Source organism: Pangasianodon hypophthalmus, chromosome 17 (assembly GCF_027358585.1).
Source record: "Pangasianodon hypophthalmus isolate fPanHyp1 chromosome 17, fPanHyp1.pri, whole genome shotgun sequence".
Lineage (NCBI taxonomy): Eukaryota > Metazoa > Chordata > Actinopteri > Siluriformes > Pangasiidae > Pangasianodon > Pangasianodon hypophthalmus.
In genome coordinates this window covers 7,811,877-7,833,278 of record NC_069726.1, presented here as the reverse complement: position 1 = coordinate 7,833,278, position 21,402 = coordinate 7,811,877, and the positions used below count along the sequence as shown (strand labels likewise).

At 38.4% G+C, this 21,402-nt stretch overlaps 1 protein-coding gene across 1 annotated transcript in view; it reads right to left on the bottom strand.

The window, feature by feature from the left end:
- Positions 1 to 21,402, bottom strand: part of LOC113544796 (unconventional myosin-XVIIIb) — a 52,943-nt gene that overhangs the window by 25,565 nt on the left and 5,976 nt on the right. Inside the window, exons 5-27 of the mRNA XM_026943758.3 lie at positions 20,995 to 21,055; positions 20,284 to 20,396; positions 19,947 to 20,114; positions 19,336 to 19,543; positions 16,415 to 16,557; positions 16,237 to 16,337; positions 14,933 to 14,996; positions 13,959 to 14,103; positions 11,571 to 11,741; positions 11,193 to 11,283; positions 10,785 to 10,977; positions 10,565 to 10,645; positions 10,319 to 10,439; positions 9,963 to 10,110; positions 7,523 to 7,706; positions 3,888 to 4,038; positions 3,635 to 3,744; positions 3,383 to 3,448; positions 3,100 to 3,228; positions 1,792 to 1,935; positions 1,326 to 1,415; positions 1,007 to 1,126; positions 746 to 851 (exon numbers count right to left, since the gene is read on the bottom strand). Coding sequence (XP_026799559.3) covers positions 746 to 851; positions 1,007 to 1,126; positions 1,326 to 1,415; positions 1,792 to 1,935; positions 3,100 to 3,228; positions 3,383 to 3,448; positions 3,635 to 3,744; positions 3,888 to 4,038; positions 7,523 to 7,706; positions 9,963 to 10,110; positions 10,319 to 10,439; positions 10,565 to 10,645; positions 10,785 to 10,977; positions 11,193 to 11,283; positions 11,571 to 11,741; positions 13,959 to 14,103; positions 14,933 to 14,996; positions 16,237 to 16,337; positions 16,415 to 16,557; positions 19,336 to 19,543; positions 19,947 to 20,114; positions 20,284 to 20,396; positions 20,995 to 21,055 — 2,908 coding nt within the window. The remainder of the gene's footprint in view (positions 1 to 745; positions 852 to 1,006; positions 1,127 to 1,325; positions 1,416 to 1,791; positions 1,936 to 3,099; positions 3,229 to 3,382; positions 3,449 to 3,634; positions 3,745 to 3,887; positions 4,039 to 7,522; positions 7,707 to 9,962; positions 10,111 to 10,318; positions 10,440 to 10,564; positions 10,646 to 10,784; positions 10,978 to 11,192; positions 11,284 to 11,570; positions 11,742 to 13,958; positions 14,104 to 14,932; positions 14,997 to 16,236; positions 16,338 to 16,414; positions 16,558 to 19,335; positions 19,544 to 19,946; positions 20,115 to 20,283; positions 20,397 to 20,994; positions 21,056 to 21,402) is intronic.

Genomic DNA, 21,402 nt, shown 5'->3' with positions numbered 1-21,402 from the left:
GGATTACAGTATGACTTCCGACACTGGTATCTCTAATTTAGTCTCATAATTATCAAATAGCATTGCTTCCCACGACAACACAAAGGGTGATCATAAAAAAAAGTTTCAAGACTGTAACAGCTGATAGGAATCAGGAGCATAAGCATACTAGCCATCTGCACAGTGAGAAGGATGGTGAAGGGTCAAAGAGGATCACAAATATGGAAGTTTCAGGATTGTCACTTCTATAATAAGCTGTTTAGCAGGGTTGACTGAAAGAAGCCCTTCCTGAGAACAGCATTATTGGCATTACTGTTGGAATTGTGTGTTGTGGACAAATTAGAACAAAATAAAAGTTCTGAACCTCATCAGCATGTTTAGTGAAAAAGGGCAACTGTAGAAAATGCCTGTAGGCTCACTGTAAAATATGGCACTGGGTCACTGATGTGTTGAGCATCTCTTGAATAAAATTGAATGAATTCTGATAAGTACCAGAATATTTTATATTGTATGTCTCTGCCAGGGAGTTAAGATAACTCCAAACCTACAGTCAAATAAACAAAGAAATGTAAAATCAATGTTTTGCAAAGAAATTTTAGTCTCCAGATTTGATAACTGTTATAAACTGTTAACACCTATAGGAATAAAAAGCAGCTTCCCCTGTGATTTCAATCCAGCCCAGTATAGCCATTTTGTGTTTGTATATTTTTCAGTAGAACCTTATTCAGTGCAACAAACTCTGAATTCAGAAAGCAGTAGGTGCTACCTGTAGCCATGCCACTTAGTGTCTCTTTGCTTTTGGCTCTCTGCTTCTCCTCAGCCAGCTGCTTCTCTAGTGCCTCCACAGTAACTTTACTCTGATCCAAACGATCCTAAAATACACAGCACATAGACCTTACCTTTTGTGTGTTTGTGTGTGGCTCATGAAATATTCCATTGGAGAAAAGTCTAAAAATGCTTAGTAAAAACGAGAGGCCTAAAGATATTGACTACAGAGAAATTATGTTAAGTGTTTGAGAAGGAACACCTGTAACTCCTTGTTTTCCTTGGTGAGACGAAGTCTCTCTGCTCTCTCTGTGTCTAAGGCCTGACTCACAGCCTCTCCCCAAAACCTCTCATCACTCAGCTCAGATACCACAGCCATTATCTGTACTCAGATACACACACACATACATACACACAAAAGATTTATTTAAGTTGATTTCATCACTTATAGAAATTGCCAGTCATATTTAGGAAAGAAATGTGATATCTCAGAGATTTGTATCATTTAAATGGCAGTAGGTACAGGCACATGCACACACACACACACCCACACACACACACACACCCACACACACACACACCTTGGTCTCCAGGTTGTCTGTAGTCTGTCTGAGTTCATTCCGTTCCTTCTCAGACTTCTCTAGTCGGCTTCTCAGTATACTGATCTCATCCTGAAGCACATGAACACATTAACCACCAAATTTATACCCTATTCACATATACACAATTTACCCTTGATGGTCTGTTTATTACTTAGTCTTTCTCTTTTTATTTATAGCAACACCCTTATCAATATAAACAATACCTTTGGAATAATACCTTTGTTATTAGGATTTCCGTATAGTACTGAATCTAAATACTATTTTTGTTTCATTTTTATGGGTTCAGATTGCCATAGAGCATTTTTAACTAATAACCTAGAATGGCAAAATGAACACAAAAACTAATATAATATAATAAACATAATATAACATATGGTTGTAACACACTGATCTTGCTGACAAGAACTTAGAATGACAGCAATATATTTTAGGATGAACAGCCTACCTCTTTGGCCTGGACCTTGTGTTCGTCTATATTGACATCCAGCAGGGGACGCACTCTACACAGTAATTTCCACCAGCTCCAGGTGGCAACTCTATCCAGAACACGGACATTTCGCTGGATACATCTCACGGCCATCTGTTGCACCTTATCTCAGAACAGGCACACAATAATTCAGACTTACAACAGATAGATACTTCAAATAAGAAATCTGAGATCAATAAGAGATCAACAAGAGCAGCAAAATGAGATCAATAAGAGCAGCAACAATTGCTTCTCTGAGGTCATGGATGATGTCCTTTCTTCTTGGCATGATGTAGACACACACCTGAGTGCTCCAAAATTTCTGATTTTAGGTAGTCACACTTCTTGCTGATTAACTAATCTTGTGCATTCCATTAGTAACACCTGACTTAATTACTCTCTTCATGATTGTGGAAGCAGGAAGAGTATACTAATTTTTTCCCATCTGGTTTCTGAAAGTTGGTTTCTGTTTATTTTTCACTTGGTTTAACCACGATAGTCATCTACGTGTCATGGCACACAACAAATTTTGGCTATACAGCTGTTTGAGGAAACCTCAGTATCTTGGCTCAGAATGGACTTAGCTCCTTGGCTCCTAAAGATTTCGCACATTCTTGTTCTTTAGACTTAGAACTTCATTCCTAATGTAATGCTCAAGATTGCTCACAGTTCCACTATTAGGGTCAATTTATAATGGGAAGGGTTTCAGTCTTAATTTTTTTAGGGCATACCTAGGTAAGTATAGTGTGCATGCAGAACATTTCAAGTTTGAGACTTCTCTTATTTATTTATTTATTTATTTATGGGGGTGAGAAAGAGCAATTTTTTAAAATTAACCTCACTTTTGGGTTGAATATCTCTGGTGGGGGACCAGATACAAACCTGAAATTTTCACAGAAATAAGTCCTCTATACTAGCATTCTGCAGTAATTTATGCAGTGTTTAGCTCCAACCTCCAAACTCACCTGCCTGTAATTTTCTAGTAATCCTGAAGACCCTGGTTAGCTTGTTCAGGTGTGTTTGATTAGGGTTGGAGTTAAACTCTGCAGGACTGTGAACCTCAAGGGCCAGATTTGAAGGAGCCTGATCTATCATGTTGGTACAGGTGTACAGGTGGTATGCATGAATAGATTTTATCCAAATATTGAATTATAGTGTTCAGTTGGGTTAGAGATGGAATGACCCCTTTATAGAATTTTTTTTTAAATGTAGAAACATTTAATTCCATTATTTTTGAAGGCAACTTTATATATATATTTATGGATACAGGGTCTCACAGGGTCTCACCTTCAAGCGGCGGTATTTCTGCCTTGCCAAATGCCCCAGACATGCGGCCTGCATCTGCACCAGCCAGTTATTGACCAAGCCATCCCTTTGCACATCCAGCGATCTCAACACACCACGTTTTAAGAACACCTAACATACACACACAGACAGACACACAGATGTGCACACACACACACACACACACACACACACACACACACACACACACACACACACACAAAACCATAAATAGACACATCAGTGACAACCATACATGTCATTTTATGTTAATGTGGACTCCCACCTTGCTTGCTCCCAAAACAATACTCTTCTTATCCAGATCCAATTCGATCAATAATTCCTCCACCGCCTGAAAACAAGAGATATTCATGGGTCCAAACCTATTTTTTACTGGGTAACTTTGACATCAATAAGGGCAAATCAATAACCTGTTTCTGAACACCTGTTTTCATGTTTAACACTGAATTCTAAATGAAATGACAGTCGATGGAAAATTGGCATGTATGTGTGTGCACTTCTACTTAGATTTTCACACCTTTCTCTCATTTGGAGTGATAAAGACGGAGCCATAGCGTTTCATTACAGGAGGAGACAGCGCCTGGAAGCGGCAGCGGAAATCACTCAGAGACATATGATCAGGGTAGCCTGGGATAGAGAGACACTAGTCACAAACTAGCCTGATTATGGGCATTGTATTTAAACACAGCATTGTCCATAAATGTCATTCCAGTATAATAGTAATAGTGGTTACTATAGCAGCTGAATGTGAGTGAACATATGTGTGAGACCTGTACGATACAGTTGCAAAGCAGGTAGTAAGTGAGTTGAGTGCAGCTGGGTGCGTAATGCAGGAACATCAAAGCCACCACCATCGAACTTAGCACTGAGACACTGTAGGAAAACTGGCTGTGCACGACGAATCAGGTTTATCAGAGCATCCTGTTGAGAGACAGAGAGAGAAAACAATGTAAATTTTATATAAAGATATAAAACAGGAGTGTCAAACTCAAATTCTGCCTGGACCACATCAGCATTTTTGTGACCCTGAAAGGCCATAATCAAAGTCTATAGATAGATAGACAGATAGGGTAAAATATGTATAGACAGAATATGTAAAAGAAAAAAGTTGTGTGTATATATGTATGTGTATATATATATATATATATATATATATATATATATATATATATATATATATACACACACACACACACACACATATCAGCCATAACATGAAAACTGACAGGTGAAGTGAATAACATTGATTATCTTGTTACAATGGCACCTGTCAAGGGTTTGGATATATTAGGCAACAAGTGACCAGTCAGTTCTCAAAGTTGATGTATTGGAAGCAGGCAAAATGTGCAAGTATAAGGATCTGACAAGGGCTAAATTGTGATGGCTAGATGACTGGGTCAGAGCATCTCCAAAACGGCAGGTCTTGGTGGAGGGACTCTGCAAAAAGGGCTGAAATTCCTAAACGGTTAATGCAATATTTTTGTTAAACCCCTTGAATTAAAGCTGAAAGTCTACACTTCAATCACATCTTGACTGCTTCATTTCAAATCCTTTGTGGTGGTGCACAGAGGCAAAAATACAAAAATTATGAAAATTGTGTCACTTTCCAAATACTTATGGACCTGACTGTGTGTACATATACAGCTGGGTCCATAAGTCTTTGGATAGTGACACAATTTTCGTAATTTTGCTTCTGTACACCACCATTTGAAATGAAGCAATCAAGGTGTGAAAGGTGTGATTGAAGTGTAGGCTTTCAGCTTTCAGACTCAACTGTATAAACTGTGTGTGTGTGTGTGTGTGTGTGTGTATGTGTATGTGTATGTGTATATATATAAATATACACACAGTCAGGTCTGGAAGTATTTGGACAATGACAGAGTTTTTGTGATTTTGCCTTTATACACCACCACAATGGATTTGAAATAAGACAATCAAGATGTGATCGAAGTGTAGACTTTCAGCTTTATTTTAAGAGGTTCCACAAAAATATGGCATTTACGATTTAGGAATAACAGCCATTTTCAATAAAGTACTTCCATTTTCAGGAGCTCAAAGGTATTTGGACAATTGACTGACAAGAAGTTAATTGACCAGGTACGGTCCATTCCCTTGTTACTTCAAGACAAATGAAGCAGATAAAAGGTCTAGAGTTGATGTCAGGTACTGAATTGGCATTTGGCAGCTGTTCGACTGGAGCTATCAATATGAAGTCCAAGGAGATCTCAATGTAAGTGCTGGATACATTCTTAAAAACAAAGAAAGCACTGGTTAGCTCAACAACATCGAAAGGCCTGGAAGACCATGGAAGACAACTAAAGTGGATGATCGCAGAATCCTTTCCTTGGTGAAGAAAAACCCCTTCACAACATCAACAGAAGTCCAGAATACTCTGGAGAAGGTAGGCGTATCATTGTCAAAATCTACAATCAAGTGACGCCTTCATGAATGTAAATACACAGGGTTTACAACAAGGTGCAAACCACTGGTAACATTCAAGCATTTGTGAGCAAAGTTTTAGTCAGAATTTCACATTGTCCTGCATGGTTTCCATTAAGTCCTAATATTACTTTGCCTATGCTCAGAGTTGAACAGAAGGATACCTGTTGTTGCCTTATAGAAGAAACCCAAAGCAAATAAAAGAACCCCTAATTGAGTCATTGTGTTGCTCCTTAGGCTGCAAAATTTTGGTACTAGGAGTGGGGCTTGCTTTTCTTTTTCCAACTAAAAGCAGAGAGGTTTATTACAAAAACTAGTCAAAATATGGCAGTGGTAGAGTGGAACTGAGAATGCCAAGTAAGGATGGGAGGTCTGTGGAGGAATTTATTGAAGAATTTGAGAGGGTCTTGAGCCAAAGGGCCCACACACACCCCTCAACTGCTCAGGGAAATGGGTCCCCTCTGTTGCTATTGAGCCGGGCAATACGAGGGGTCACAGTAGGCTCAGTTAAAGACAACCTATGCCAGAGTAAACTACTGGAGCGGGCAGTGGGCATGTGTCCAGTAGTGGATTTAAAGATAAGGGGGTCACAGCATCCTGTTTGCTGGATCCTGGCAGCCAAGTCAGTACAATAACAGAGAGTTTTTTTAGGGAATATTTGTCAGGCAATGATGAAGAATTTCTATGGGGTGGTTAAAGTTAACTGCAGCCAACGAGTTGGACATACCATACCTATGGTACCTCGAACTGGAAGTAGAGACTATGGGGGTGACTTTGCGAGATTGCTGGTTTCTGGTAAGTAAGGACACTCAGAGCAACCCTTCTGGCCTTGTCAGAATGAATATAATCAGTAGACAGAGGGAAATGGTGCAAGCAGAATTCAACACCAAAAGAGAAGCTTTTCAGCAGATGCAGAGAGTAACGTTAATGAATATATCTACCTGCACCTGGGTGGTGGGGAATGATATTGTTGATGAGCCACCTTCATCTGTATCCACTGTCATGGCTAAAGGGCTTAGGGCTGTGAAAGATGAGGCCCCTATGTTACTTTTAAAGCCAGTAAATTCCCTTACATGTTGGTTTAATTGTTTAACATTAGTACCCTCTCAGGGTCAAGTGTTCCCTGTGCAGGAAGTTTATCCATCCGAGGAAGCCTAGGACCAGATTGGGTATGCTATCCTACATAGAGACTTTCTTTGGACCTTGAACAGGTCACAACTGACATGAAATTAGACCAGCAGTCTGGTTTCCAGTAGAAGCTTGACAAGGTCCAAGTGGGACAGAGGGCTCAGCTGCAGGTACTACTAGGAAAGAACTCCAGTATATTTGCTAACAAAGGATGAGGACTTTTATATTTACATACATTTACATACTTTTTTGTAAATATATATAAACATTATGTGTGTAAATTTGATGTGGATATACTACCGGTGGTAAGACAATGGACTTCGGAAGGTTATGAGTTCAGGTCCCAGCACCACCAAGCTGCCATTGCTGTGCCCTTGAGCAAGGCCATTAACCCTCGGCTGCTCAGTTGTATAAATGAGATAAATGTAAGTTGTTTTGGAAAAGGGCGCTGGCCAAATGCCATAAATGTAAATGCAAATGTCAATATATGCACTCAAAGTATATTAATTAACAAAAAGTGTAGTGTACTGAATACTTATTTCCCCTCATTGTATATATAAGTTTAAACCCTATTTAATAAAAACCTAATCTAGTGTTCCCCAAAGCTTGTTTTCTTGGCAATATTTTAGCGGTATTATAACTAAATATGGCTGGGACAAAGACAGCGTCAGAGCGAGAAAATGAAAGACATCATAAGAATGAGAGTGAGAAAAGCAAAGAGTTTGGAGGGTAAGGGGGTGATAGAATGAGAGAAATGTAGATGCACCACAGATGGCTATTTTCATTGCTAGCAAGGAGCAAAACAATTGTCTATGGAAATGACTTTAGTGAGCCTTACCACTTGTAGTTTAATAGAAATGCAGTTTGAGTATCTCCTCATAGCAGCCATTCCTCCAGTGAAGGTCTTGCGCACACTCCCACTTCTCTCCAGAAAGCGATGTGAGCCTCCTTCAACACCGCCCAAACCACGACACAAAGGAGGAACCGAGGCCCGTGGAGCAAACAGAGCCTTTACTACATGACTGACAGAGAGAGATTGCAAGAAAGACAATCATAAAACACAATATTACAGTTTATGGTACATCATGAGTTGTGTTTTTTTCTTTTGCCTGTTATGTCTTTTTCTTTGAAAGCATATATAAGTATTAGTATACATGTATTGGAATTGCAAGGCCAATTTTTTTTTTTTTTTTGCTATCCATTGAAGACAATTGGGTTTGAGATCAGAAGATTAATATGAGATGACAGATCAGAATTTCAGCTTTTGTTTCCTGATATTTACATCTAGATGTGTTAAACAACTTAGAACATGGCACCTTTGTTGGTAGACCACCCAATTTTTAGGTGAACAAAAGTATTGGAACAGATAGTCTTAAAGTAAATTAAAGTAAATAACTCTTTGGTTGCATATCCCTTGCTTGTGATAACTGCATCAAGCTGGCAACCCACTGACAACATCAAGCTGTTGTATTCTTCTTTTCCAGGCTTGTACTGCAGTTTCTTTCAGTTATTGTTTGTTTTGAGGGGTTTCCCCCTTCTGTCTCCTCTTTAGGAGGTGAAATACATGCTCAACTGGGTTAAAGTCTGGCGATTGACTTGGCCAGTCTAAAACCTTCCACTTTTTTCCCTTGATGAAGTCCTTTGTTGTGTTAGCAGTGTTTTGGGTCATTGACTTGCTGCATGATAAAATTCCTCTCAATTAGGCTAGATACATTTCTCTGTGAGTTGGTAGACCGAATGTTTCTGTAGACTTCTGAATTCATTCTGTTGCTACCTTCATCAATGAAGATTAGTGAACCTGTTCCAGAAGCCATGCAAGCCCAAGCCATGACACTACCTCCACCATGCTTGATCAATGAACACAATCTTTGATGAATCCCCAAAGAAAGAAATTGCAAAGTGTGATGTTGGGGGAGAAGGGGGCCAAAGAATGGCACCTCAATGGCCACTCAACCTGTTTCAGAGTGTCTTATTCAGAGACTCACAGTCAACCAAGGCCCAATGTGGTTGTGAACCATCATGCTGAAAGATGATACGTGGTTGCAGTTCATCCAATTGTGGAGAGACAAAGTGTTTGAGCATGCCTCTATCGCCTCCTATATCGAGTGTGTTACTAAATTTTTCATTTAGTATCAAAGTTGTAAAGATAATTTTCAGACACCCGGCCACTTTAATACGAAAACCTGTATACTTGTTCATCCATGAAATTATACAATCAGTCAATCATGTGGTAGCAGCAAAATTCATAGAATCATGCAGATACAGGTCAAGGGATTCAAGTGAAGCTTAAATCAAACATCAAAATGGGAAAAAATTGTGATCTCAGTGACCTTGACCAGGGCATGTTGATGGTGCGAGATGGGCTGGTTTGAATATTTCAGAAAATGGGATTTTTCACATACAAGAGTCTCTAGAATTTACATAGAATAGTGCAAAAAAAAAAATAAAATCATACAGTGTGCGACAGTTCAATGGGTGGAAATGCCTTGAGATAGGTCAGAGAAGAATAGCCAGACTGATCCAAGCTGACAAGTTGGCTATGGTAACGCAAATAACTACACTTTACAACCGGGGTGAGCAGAAAAAGCATCTCAAAATGCATAGCATGTCAAACACTGAGGCAGTTGGGCTACAACAGCAGAAAAGAATATCATGCTCCACTCTTGTCAACCAAGAATAGAAATTTGAGGCTACGGGGTACACAGGCTCACTGAAACTGGGCAATGAAGATTGGAAAATCATTGTCCAATCTGATGAATCCAAGTTTCTACTGCGACATACAGATGGTAGAGTCAGCATTTGCCATCAACAGCTTGAATCTATGGATCCAACTTGCCTTCAAATTTCAGGCTGGTGGTGGTGGTGTAATGGTGTAACGGGAAATGTTTATTTGGCATGCATTATGCTCCTTAATACCAATCAAGCAACATTTGAATACCACAGCCTATGTGAGTATTGTTCATGACCATGTGCATCCCTTAATGGCCACAATTTACCCATCTTACATGGCTACATCCAGCATGATAATACACCATGTTACAAATCACAAGTCATCTCAAACTGGTTCCATGAACACAACAATGAGTTGAGTATACTCATTATGAGTGTGTTCCTAATAAAGTGGCTGGTGGGTGTTTTATGAATATATGAGAGTGAGTGAGAGAGAGACACACACAGAGAGAGAAAGGCAAAATGCAACTGACCGTGTCCACATCCATCTTATAAAACAGTTATAAAACAATCAAAGTTACAATGTTAAATGTCATGAGAGGAGTTACATAGAGGAGTTCTGCAGAATGGAGCTGGCATTGAGGGCAGAGGGGTTATTTTGGACCAGACCAAACCAGCCAGATAGGTCATAGCGAATCGGGTCAGAGCCCAATAGATGAGCAATCTCGCACTGTAGAGGCTGTTCACACAGACGCACTGAAGAACAATAAAAATAGTACATTGTTAGTCTGAATGGATTTTTGAAGGAATTCTGCTTTCTCAATTCAATTCAATTTTATTTGTATAGCACTTTTAACAATGGACATTGTCACAAAGCAGCTTTATAGAAATAAATAGATAACTAAATTAAACCAAACTAAAGCTTTCTGGTCAATGAAGTAAAATTATCCTGTGATTTGAGTACCTGTATCACTGAAGTAATGACATATCCTCTCCAGAACAGTGTTCTCAGAAGAACTGGGCATGACTACCTCCTCATCTAAAACCCAAAAAAGGCCACGAGTGTCGCCCTCTGGCCCTCGAACCTATGAACGCACACTTGCATATATTGATCTTGTAATGTCAGTTTTTTAGGGGGCAAAACACAATTTTTCTAAACTGATATGATGATGATGTAACTAAATAAGTCAATGACAAGTTAAAGGATTACCTGCAATCCTGGTTGGTCTACAGCACACACCACTTTTTGAGGACTCTCCTCAGGGGGCTCAAAATCTACAGACACTCTCTCCTACAGCCAGATCAGAGCAAAAGCCTCTCCAATTAGCCATAATGTCCATCATTGAACCCCCCAGCGACACCCCAGCCCCCCCTCCAAAAATACAACAAACACACAAACACAAAAAAGCTACAGGAAGCTTGTCCTGTACCTGTGTGTATCTGTCAAGAAAATTAGTGAAGGTGTGTGTGAAATGGTGCTCCAGAAGCCTTTCTTGTAGGTAGTTATGGCAGAACTCAGAGAAGCCAGCAGCCCTGTCTTTCCCACTGTGTCTGGGGTTGCGTATACCTGGTGTGTCTACCACAGTCACAGAGCCTAGTGTTAGCTGCTGGGAGCACAGAGCTCTGGAAAGAAAAATCAAACAAGACAAAGTTCAAACACATCTCAACAAACCAAAAAATGTTTAACACATGCACATTCAGCTCACACTCAGAATACAGTGAGTCTCGGATATTGAAATGATGGAAAAATAATTTTTAGGAGACATTTTATGCTCGGCTTATACATTGCACTTGTAAGAGGCATGTGTATATGCAGGTACGTATGCATGCTTGCGTACCTATTAATCAGAGATACAATGGCAGTAAACAGCTCTTCATAGAGACCAGACGCCATGCCCTCCACACATTGAGCTGCACTCAGTTTAGGACCTAAAGATAAGATAAAATACAAAGTCAAAATTTACATGGCTACACTGATTGCAGTAAGCCTGTCTGTTGCGACTCTGTCCTTGTTATTGTACAATTAATATACCTGGTGAACAATGCAAAGCAGATTACATTAGCAGATTAGTTGTGAATCTTGAGAATAGAATCAACCAAGAATAGAAATTTGAGGCTACAGGGTGCAGGGGAGATGTGAAGAAGACTGAATAACTGAAGACTAAAACTAAATTGTAATAAAATTTTCAATTGAAAATATGACCAGCGACTCCAACCTTCCTCTTGTTCCTCTGCTAGGTGGCGCTCTCTGTTGGCTCCAGTGGCCCTCTGCAGTAGCTGCCTTAGGTGATGTTTGAATACTGCAGTGTGAAGATCTTCTCCCTCACAGCCAAGAACAGCACTGGCAACCTGAGCACTCTCAAAACTCATGAACTGCTTTCGCCCAACTGCAGAGAGAACATAAAAACGCATTTTTTTCCCCCGAACATTAGTCAAGAAAATTTGACATTTGACATTGAATGTGTTCATATTCGCAATAATAACACCATGTAAAATTTTTTCTTGTTGTTTGTTAACACTTGTCTAAAAGTGTTATTTTCTAATTGCTTATACTGCAAAATTATAGAAAATGGCTATTAATCCCCTCAAACTTTGCTTTTGTGACAAGGACATTGGTATTTTGTAATTTACCTATTTTCATTGAGAAAACGGTGAATTTATGGCCTTTTGTTCACATAAAGTAAAAATAAACAAGAGGGCCTCAAAGAGGATTACAACAGTGTCAAGACATTTTTTGGGCACCTTGAAGTATGTAATCAGAGACTTGGAATCTCCAAGGAGGTTTCCCTGCTGTCTTTGTCTTAGGGAGAACAGGAATACCAAGGCGCACTATCAAAGGCAGGACTGGCCACAGAGGACCAAGTTTGCTGTGGGGGGAACAACGTCAAGTGGGAGCCATTGGTGGACCCTGGAAGGTGCTGATGCCACCACTGCACATCAAATTGGGCATTGTGGAACAATTTGTCACAGCTCTAGATAAGGAGTCAGCAGCCTTCAAGTACCTTCAAGACTTCTTTCCTAAGCTGTCTGAGGCAAAATTCAAACCAGTGTCTTTGTCGGATCACAACCTGGAGTGCAAGGAATTACCCAAAAAGCTCACTCAGAAGGAGAATGTGGCTTGGAATAGCTTTGTTGCAGTGGTTTTGGGCTTCCTGGGCAATCGCAAAGCCGAAAACTTTGTAGAGCTGGTTGAGACTTGGTAATCTTGGTAAATTCAAGGAGAACATGGGAGCATACTCAGAGCAAGGCAAGCACTTCCACTAGGATGTACTGGACTTTGAACGCCCTACCAACGACAATATAAGAAGAACACGATGGGACACTACATCTGGGGTCTGCTTTGTGAAAGTGATTTATAATATAATCGTAATCTAAAAAAAAAAACTACTCACTTCTAAATCTTTTGTGGTCATTTTTGTATAACTTTAGTATAAATACATGTTCATTTTGATTAATATGTTGTTTTTTCTGCTTTTATGTGAATGAAAAGATGCAAATTCACTGTTTTCTCAATGGAAATAGGTAAATTTCAAAATGCCAATGTCCTGGTCACAAAAGCAAAGTTTGAGGGGATTAATAGCCAGTATCGTCACATCTATACCATTAATTAGATATATTTAGTTTCTCTACATACTGTGTATCCATGTGCACAAAAAGAACCAGATAAAAGCTTGTCTCAGTCTTGTGATAAAACTTGTGACTGTAAAAACTCCCAAATAAATATTGCAGTAATTTGTCTTTTGAACAACTCATTAGCAACTAATAACAGTGCTACTAACCAACCAACAAAAATACAGATCAGCATGAAAAATAGATGGTAAAAAAAATGAAACAACATCGATCAATAAACATTACTCAGCTATAAATGTCTAAATCTAACAGCTTTGCTACTTTTAGCCATGGTACTAAAACAAATCCAATTATTAAATGATTTATGTAGACCCACAGTATCAGATTACTTTAATAAAAGTATGTATCTAAACATATTGGCCAAAATCTGTTTTTAAAAACAGTTATTTTATTCCTGTAAATGTAGAAAACAGGTTGTAGCCAACTAAAATACAAATCAGACATGTCACCCTGGGATCCAAGTAACTCCCTCCACCCTACTGCACAGACGCTGTAAAGCAATAATGATGCACATCACTTTGTTCATTTACTACACTGACATACTTTTTACAGCACATACCCACTTTGATTGTACGGATTCATTACAGTACTGCACTGTCATTTTAAACATCATCTCAGGTTTCTTTTACAAGCATTACTGCACTAACACTTTTCATTAAATTAATTCTAGTTGCAGCTTTGGACCTTGGGTTTAATGTAATGTCTTGTTGTCATGTTCGTTCATGTGATTGGATTGTGATTGTGCTGCTCATCTTGTTATGCACCCCGACTGTTTCCCATACCCCCTCCCTGCCTGCTTCCTATTCCTGTTGCACTTTATTTATGTCCTGTCAGCACTATGTATGTCATACATGTATCTAGCACCTTGGTTCCAGGAGAGATGTTATTTCATCTCACTGCGTACTGCACACTGCATATGGGTGTGATGACAATAAAGATCCACTTGACTTGACTTGCAGGTGCTGTAGACTCACCTTTGCATGCTCCAGCCATGCCCAGGTGGTATATTCCAGCCAGAACATGCCAAATGGCCCGCTGTTCATCAGGTGAGAAGCCAAGCGTGTTCATGGATGCTAAGAGTCTTCCAAACTCCACTGTAGCCCTCTGCTTCTCATCTACCTGTGGGAGAATTTAATGGAGGCTTTTAGGAGTGTAACTGAATACGAACGCATTATTTGGAAAGAGCAGATAATGAGCCTAAACAAATACGAATACAGACATGAAAAATAGGTGTGTTCGTTTATTTATTATTATATTTATTTTAGAAAGCTTGCCAGCTTCAGGGACTGGGAGTCCACCAGACGAAGCAAAAAATTCACATGATTTGCATGACTGCAAGTTTTTAATTTAATGTTGATCTTTAAAGAACAGCTTGCTGAAGCTCATGGGGAGTGTTGCCAGGTTTCAGTAACATGCACCAACTACAACTCAAAATCTCCAGAAAAAGACTTGAAATTATCCCAAATGTTTGGGAATAGGAAAAGGTAACCTAAGTCTTTTCGGGAGAAACAAGTTAACAGTGGTGTGTAATTATGATTTGCAGTAAATATCTGTAATATAATGATAAATAATCAGTAAATAATAAATCAATTGTGCATGAGAAATTACTTTAATGCAGCACTGTTTTTTTCAGTGTTTTCCTGTGTTTCTAGGGTGTTAGGCTCTACTGTTATCATTTAAAAAAAACAAAACGCTTCCAGTACAGACCACGTCCACTTCCAGTTTAAATCAGAATATGAAAACAGGTACAAATATTTTGAGCACTAAACAAATACAGATACAGATAACAAGTTTTCGTGACAACCCTAGAGGCTACATAAGTGTCAGCTCAGTACAGGCTTTAAAAAATTAAGATCATTTTATGCAGGAATTCTTACTTGAGAAAAAAAAGCAAAATGAGCAAAATGAATTTTTCAACTTCCTCTTGAGTTTTGCTCCACTTTTTTACCTTGGTGGGGCAAGTGATGCCAAATATGTTGTTCTCTGGTAACTGGTGAAGCTGTAGCTCCGTCCTAGAAGGTAAAGACAGCATAAGTCTCCCCCACAAAGATCGTCAACATCATCAATAGAATCTCTTTCCTTTAAGCTCTCTGGGGTTTTGACTGCCAGGTCCGTGACTGAGCCTATTAAGTACCACTAATAGGATATGTAACCTCCAAACAACAATACAATAAGGTTAAAGAACTGCTCATCTTCTGTGAATTCTCACAGATTCATTCATTTGTTTGTTCATTCATTTATCTTCAGTAACTGCTTTATCCCGGTTAGGGTTGTGGTGGATCCAGAGTCAATCCCAGTAACACTGGGCACAAGGCAGGAAAATTCACTCCAGATGGAACATTATTACACTTAGGGGCAATTTATTGCCAATCCAATCCACCTATGTCCATGTTGTTTGCAACAGTGGAAGGAAACCAAAGAACCTGGAGGAAACCCATGTAAACATAGGGAGAATATGCAAAACTCCATACACAGTAACCCAATCTCAGGATCAAACCCTGGAGATTTAAGGTGGCAATGCTACCCACTGCACCAGTGTGCCATCCTTTCTGTGAATTCTGACAAATACATATAAAAATAAATGTACATGTCATGCTAGTATGGTAGGAGTTTCTTTCAATTAACTGCTTAGAGTCCATAAACTGACCACTAAATTATCGCTTATTTATGTGCAGGTCATATTTCTACATATTTCTACAACTACAGAGTTTCTACGTTAGGCTTGTTTTAGAGAATTCTGAGGCAGTGGTAGTAAGCTATGTCCAAAATAGTACCTGATGTTTTTAATAAATTTGTCACAGATTTCCATCAGTATTATTACATCAGGAAAAACTCAGTATGTTGGACAACACTTCTAATTCAAAATAGTACATTTAAAGAAGCTGCAAACAATCTGCAGCACCTATATCCTTATAAAAAAAATATGTTCTGGTGTTATGTGTGTCTGGCTAAATGGTTCCCAACACCTCCTTTCTTTTGAATGAATAAGACTCTAAGCGAAATACAGAATCACACCATATACATGGTGTGTATGTACCATTTAACATTTCCACAGCTATTCTTGGAAAAAGGTTCTGATCCAGTTAAGGTGCAGAAAAAAAACAACATTACTATCTAGCTGTTGGATGGGAAAATGGATAACGTTTGTTTTCTTCTATTTAAGTTTATTCTTTGGAAACCAGACCAGCATTAGAACTTAGACACTGATATTATATTGACTGAAGCAGCCCATGAGTGTAAATGTTTTCAGACCTCATTTCAGCACTGAGTCCTGCCAGCATCTGGGAGAAGATTAAGAAGTTGCTCTCTCCCTCAGGTCTATGGCAAACCCTCCACTTCTCCAGCATCATGGTCTGTGAGATAGAGAAACATCAGTATTAGTAAAGACCAGAGATATGACATGAAAAAAAAAAGATTGATAGAGAGGCACCTGAAGGTGTGCTGCAGCTGCAAGGCCTTTATGGTTGAAGTCCAGAGAAAGCACCATGGCAAATCGGCTGGAGGCCTCGCTGTGATGAGAGCTTACACAGCCAAAAGAGTGCAGCACAGTGAACACGGCCTGGAGACGCTCCACTGTGATCACACCCACATGCACACACATTTAATTATCAACATATGTACTATAAATGCTATATTAGAACAGCATGTAGGCTTTGTATTATAAATAAGTCATTCTGTGGTCATTGTAATGGCTTTTTCCTTTGACATTTACATTCATAACTGTGCATTTTAATGTAAGTTGCAGTTAGTAACTTTGGGATATTTGGGTATTTGGAGAACTCTCAGATGTTATTACAAACAACTCATGAAAGTTGTCGTGTCATTTCTGCTGAGCAACATTGTATAATGTGAGTAACAAATCAGTATAAATTTAAGTGGTATTTAAGTAGGGCTTAAAGTTGCATTTTATGAATCTGCAAAAACACCAGCTCTGACCCAACAGCACTGACTTTGGATTAGTATTTTTGAGTTTTCAACATGATTAGAAACAGCGCAAGAAAAGTGCAAAAAAAGTTTACACACTGCTGCTAAAATTGCCAGTTTTCGTGACATAAAAAAACCAAAACCAATATATATCATGATCTTTTTTTTTTTTTTTTTTTTTTTAAAAGTTCAATGTCATATAGCAACCAACAACATTCAAGTGAAAAACAAAGAGAATCATTTTTCGGAGTAAAAATAAAAATAAAAAACAATAACCCGGTTACATAAGCGTGCATTAACTAATACTTTCTTACAGCATCTTTTGCTTGAAATACAGCACTCAGTCTTTTCGGGTAAGAGTCTACCTACATAGTACATCATTATTTGGCAATTTTATTCCACTCTTCCTTGCAAAGATGCTTAAGACCTATCAAATTGCAAGGGGATTTCCTGTTCACGGCCCTCTTCAATTTATTCCACAGGTTTTTGCTAAATTTTAGATCTGGACTCAACACATTGAACATCTTCTTCTTCCGAAGCTTGCTAACCAGCTAATCTTGCTGGAATGTAAATTTTTTCTTCATCTTCAGCTGTCTAACAGAGACCTGATTGATATTTGGAGCTATCCATGATTCCCTCTATCTTGACTAGAACCAAGTCCCAGTTGTAGAAAAGCAGCCCCATAGCATGATGTTGCCTCCATCATGCTTCACTGTAGGTACTGTGTCCTTTGGGTGATATGCTGTCTTGTTTTTGTGCCAGACAGATATTTTAGAATTATGCCCAAATAATTCTACCTTGGTCTTATCAGATCATAACACATTTTGCCACATGGTTTGAGGTGATTTAGATGGGCTTGAATGTTTTTGGTTGAATTGAATTCTGTTGGTTGCTATATCATATTATAGGTGAAAAATATCTGACATTATTTATCTTGGTTTCATTTTTTACATCACAAAAACCTACTTTTTAGCTTTTTTATATCCACTGCTTTTTATTTTAGCTTTTTATATCCACTGTACTTCCCTAACTGAATAATTCTGCCTTAATTAAAAAAGTTTTGTACTGCAATTTAAACAGCCATTTTTATCTTGCTTAATGAATTAGCAATGTAACTTTAGATATTTTTCATACATGTTCGATTAAATTTTATTTGTATAGCACTTGTAACAATGGACATTGTCACAAAGCAGCATTGCAGAAATATATAAATTCAGGATATAAATTTTAAATTTATAAGTTTAACCCTAATGAGCAAGCCAGCGGTGACGGTGGCAAGGAAAAACTCCCTGAGACGAAATCTTGAGAAGAACCAGACAGAAGGAACCCATCCTCACCTGGGTGACAACAGATTGTGCAACTATAAATAATTCCCTTCTACAACTGTGTACTACATGGTGAAAAAGTGCAATGGTGTAACCAGGAAATTCATTATAGTTTTCACATGAACTCTATTTTGTTGAAGTTATCAACTTTTCACTGATGGAGACCTGAGTGCAAAACTGTGGCAAATTGCAGTCCTAATATAACTGCATATAAAGCATATTACTGCTTTAATTGTGTTCAACCTGTATCTGTAATTTATAAGGCTGTATAGCTACAAGAAACAGCCACCAGAAGATTCAAATATTTTATTTTTATTATGACATTTTAATTTCTTTTAAATCTTACTCAGTGGTTATTAACTATTGACTATATTTACATCATATCAATTTAGACTGTATCTTTCATCATGTGCTAGCCAGCTAGGGACAACAAATAACCATAATTATATTAAGACAACATCATTACATAAATTACCACCTACTATGTATCCCTTGTTCCAGTCATATTTACAGACGAACGCCAATATTAACAAGACATTCTTCACAACCCATTTATTCATTTTAAAACTGATAATTGCTTTAGTTGCGGTTGGAACAACTTTCTAGTAGCTATTAAATGTATTATCATTTAAGAACTTACTTTGCCTGACTACAAAATTTTCACGACTGTTTTTTTTTTTTTAACTACAGTTATTATTATTATTATTTTTTTTTTTAAATAACTATACCCAAAGACTTCTGAGCTAGACAAATGCCATTGAATTTATGGAGCAAATGCCATAATGAATTAATGTTAAAAGCTGTTTTATGAGCTGCAAAGAAGCATTTTAAAGCAGCATCAGCACTAACTGTTGGCAGTGAGATGTGAAAAACATTCAGCATACAAACTGCATGCAAACTGTGCAGTCGTTTGCCAGTGAAATTTCCCAGCCTGGGTACGTTTTTTTTTTTTTTTTTGTTCTTATTCAGCTCCTAACACACCTGAGCCATGAAATGAGTGTTCAGTATCCTGGTTATGACCTCTACCCTAAACAGTATGTGCTTTTGGCATTAGTGCCCATTTTACTCCACATATGCATTAAGGCATGGAAAATAAACTCACAGGTCAAGTTATTTCCTGCTGTGCCAGCATGTTTGAGAAGTTCCCGGGCAAAAGCCTGGCACAAGGTGGTCTTTCCTGTGCCACTGCGACCCAGAGCCACCACACTCTGATCCCTCCTATGGCCCACCATAGACATATAAACCTTCTTGACCAGTGCTTGCAGAGGAGCAGGAGCTTCCCATGTGTCCCAGTGATGGGTTCGCAGCCCCTAATAAGAGAGAAAGTGGATAAGACAGACAGAGAAATTACATGCCTACACTTCACCACACTTCAAAACTAGGATCCATTTTAATGAGTTGTAGAGGTGTTTTTTGTAATCAGCAAAGCTATTTTAAAAAAAGGAAGAGAGAAACATAAAAAAGGATCTAAGACACACTCAAACTTCAAAGCTCCCTAAAGTTTGCCCACTGCCTATCTGTTCTATGTCCTAATTAAAGCAGTGTGATCTAAAGCTTCAAATATACACAGAATCTAATGAGTTATATGTATAAATGTGCATTAATATTTTGTAATTATTAGCAAAAAAAGAGTTATTGCTGAATTTCACAATTAGGACAAGGCATCTGACAAAGGTTAAGTCACCAACTGGAAGGCTCAAGAGTGAAAGGTACCTTGCCAAGTGGTGCTAAAGGAGGCCAGAGGGCCAGCAGGTTTGGCCCAGCATGTGTTAGGGCCATGTGGGCTTTGGCTCGGCCTGCCAGAGTGTGCAGAATGCTTGACTCATTCACACTCACTAATTGGCTCAAGTCCTCACACAGGTCCAGCTCTGGTGGGTTCACCTGGGGACAGAAAACCAACATATCCGTCATAAACAGGTGAAGGGTTGTAATTTATGTTCATTTGATGCATTGACAGAAGCACATAAAAACCTTTTAGTGTTGTTCCACTTTTAGTAAAGGTTTAGAATTGGACAATTAGACCAATATAGAAAACTGTGAAGAGGTTCACCTTTTCGATCTCGTACTGTGTGACATCGTGTACAGAGCCATCTGTGTGGAGTCGAACCCTTACTTTCCCATAAGGGAGCTCAGGTGTGCCCTCATCTGGCTTCAGCTGAGTGGCTGTTTGTTAGAAATCATTCATACACACAAACAAACAGAGACAGTATATCCGGGATTTATGTCTTATCCTAGGTTTCCTTCAAATGTTCTAGATTAAAGTTGTATTATTTTTATTTTTGCAATATTTCATCCAGGTAGACTTCATAATCAGCATCAGCAACATTCCTAAAATATTTTTTGGAGCCTGAACATGGCTAACCAGTTAATGAGCTAGCTCATCATGAGTTTAATTAGACAGGCTAGACCAGGAAAAAGAATAAATGTTTAATCTGATATAATACATATTGTTCTACTCAGTTTGACACATGCTGACTGCATTAAGATACTGTTGATCACAGAGGCTTATGGAAGTCGTAAACTTTAAAACAGAAGAAAACAATGAATCTTGGGACCTTCCAAATAATAAGGGGAGCTGTAAATATAGTTTGCTTTACAGTCCCAACTCTAAATAAATAATAATGTAACAGTATAGCAAACTTGAAATTCTCTAGTGTTCTGCACAAAACGTACTAAATGTACATGAAATGAACTGAAACAATAACAAAAAGAAATTCCTCTGTTGAAAGACAGCGAGTGTTTTTATGCTGTACAAACTCACCAAGGGTGAAGCCATTTTTATGTGTGTACCACACTGTACCAGCTTCATACCAGACATCCCTCTGCAGAGTGTGTGTAAGCGTGTGTGTGTGAGAGAGAAAGAGAGCTCATTATAAATAAATACGCACACACATATATATATATATGTACATACATATTAAAATGGCAGGTTTTTGTGATGTAAAAAAATGAAACCAAGATAAATCATGTCAGAACTTGTTTTAGTTTTAGAAGGTTTTAGTAGTAAGTAGTATACTTGCAGTTGCTAGCAAGTCTACTAACTAGAATGATCTCATTTGAGGTGCTTCATTAAATATCTTCAGAATAATTAAACAAGCTCAGTTGCCTCTTTTAATTGCAATGCTTCACTGTAGGTCTGCACACAAAATTCATGTGTGTTGTTTGAACA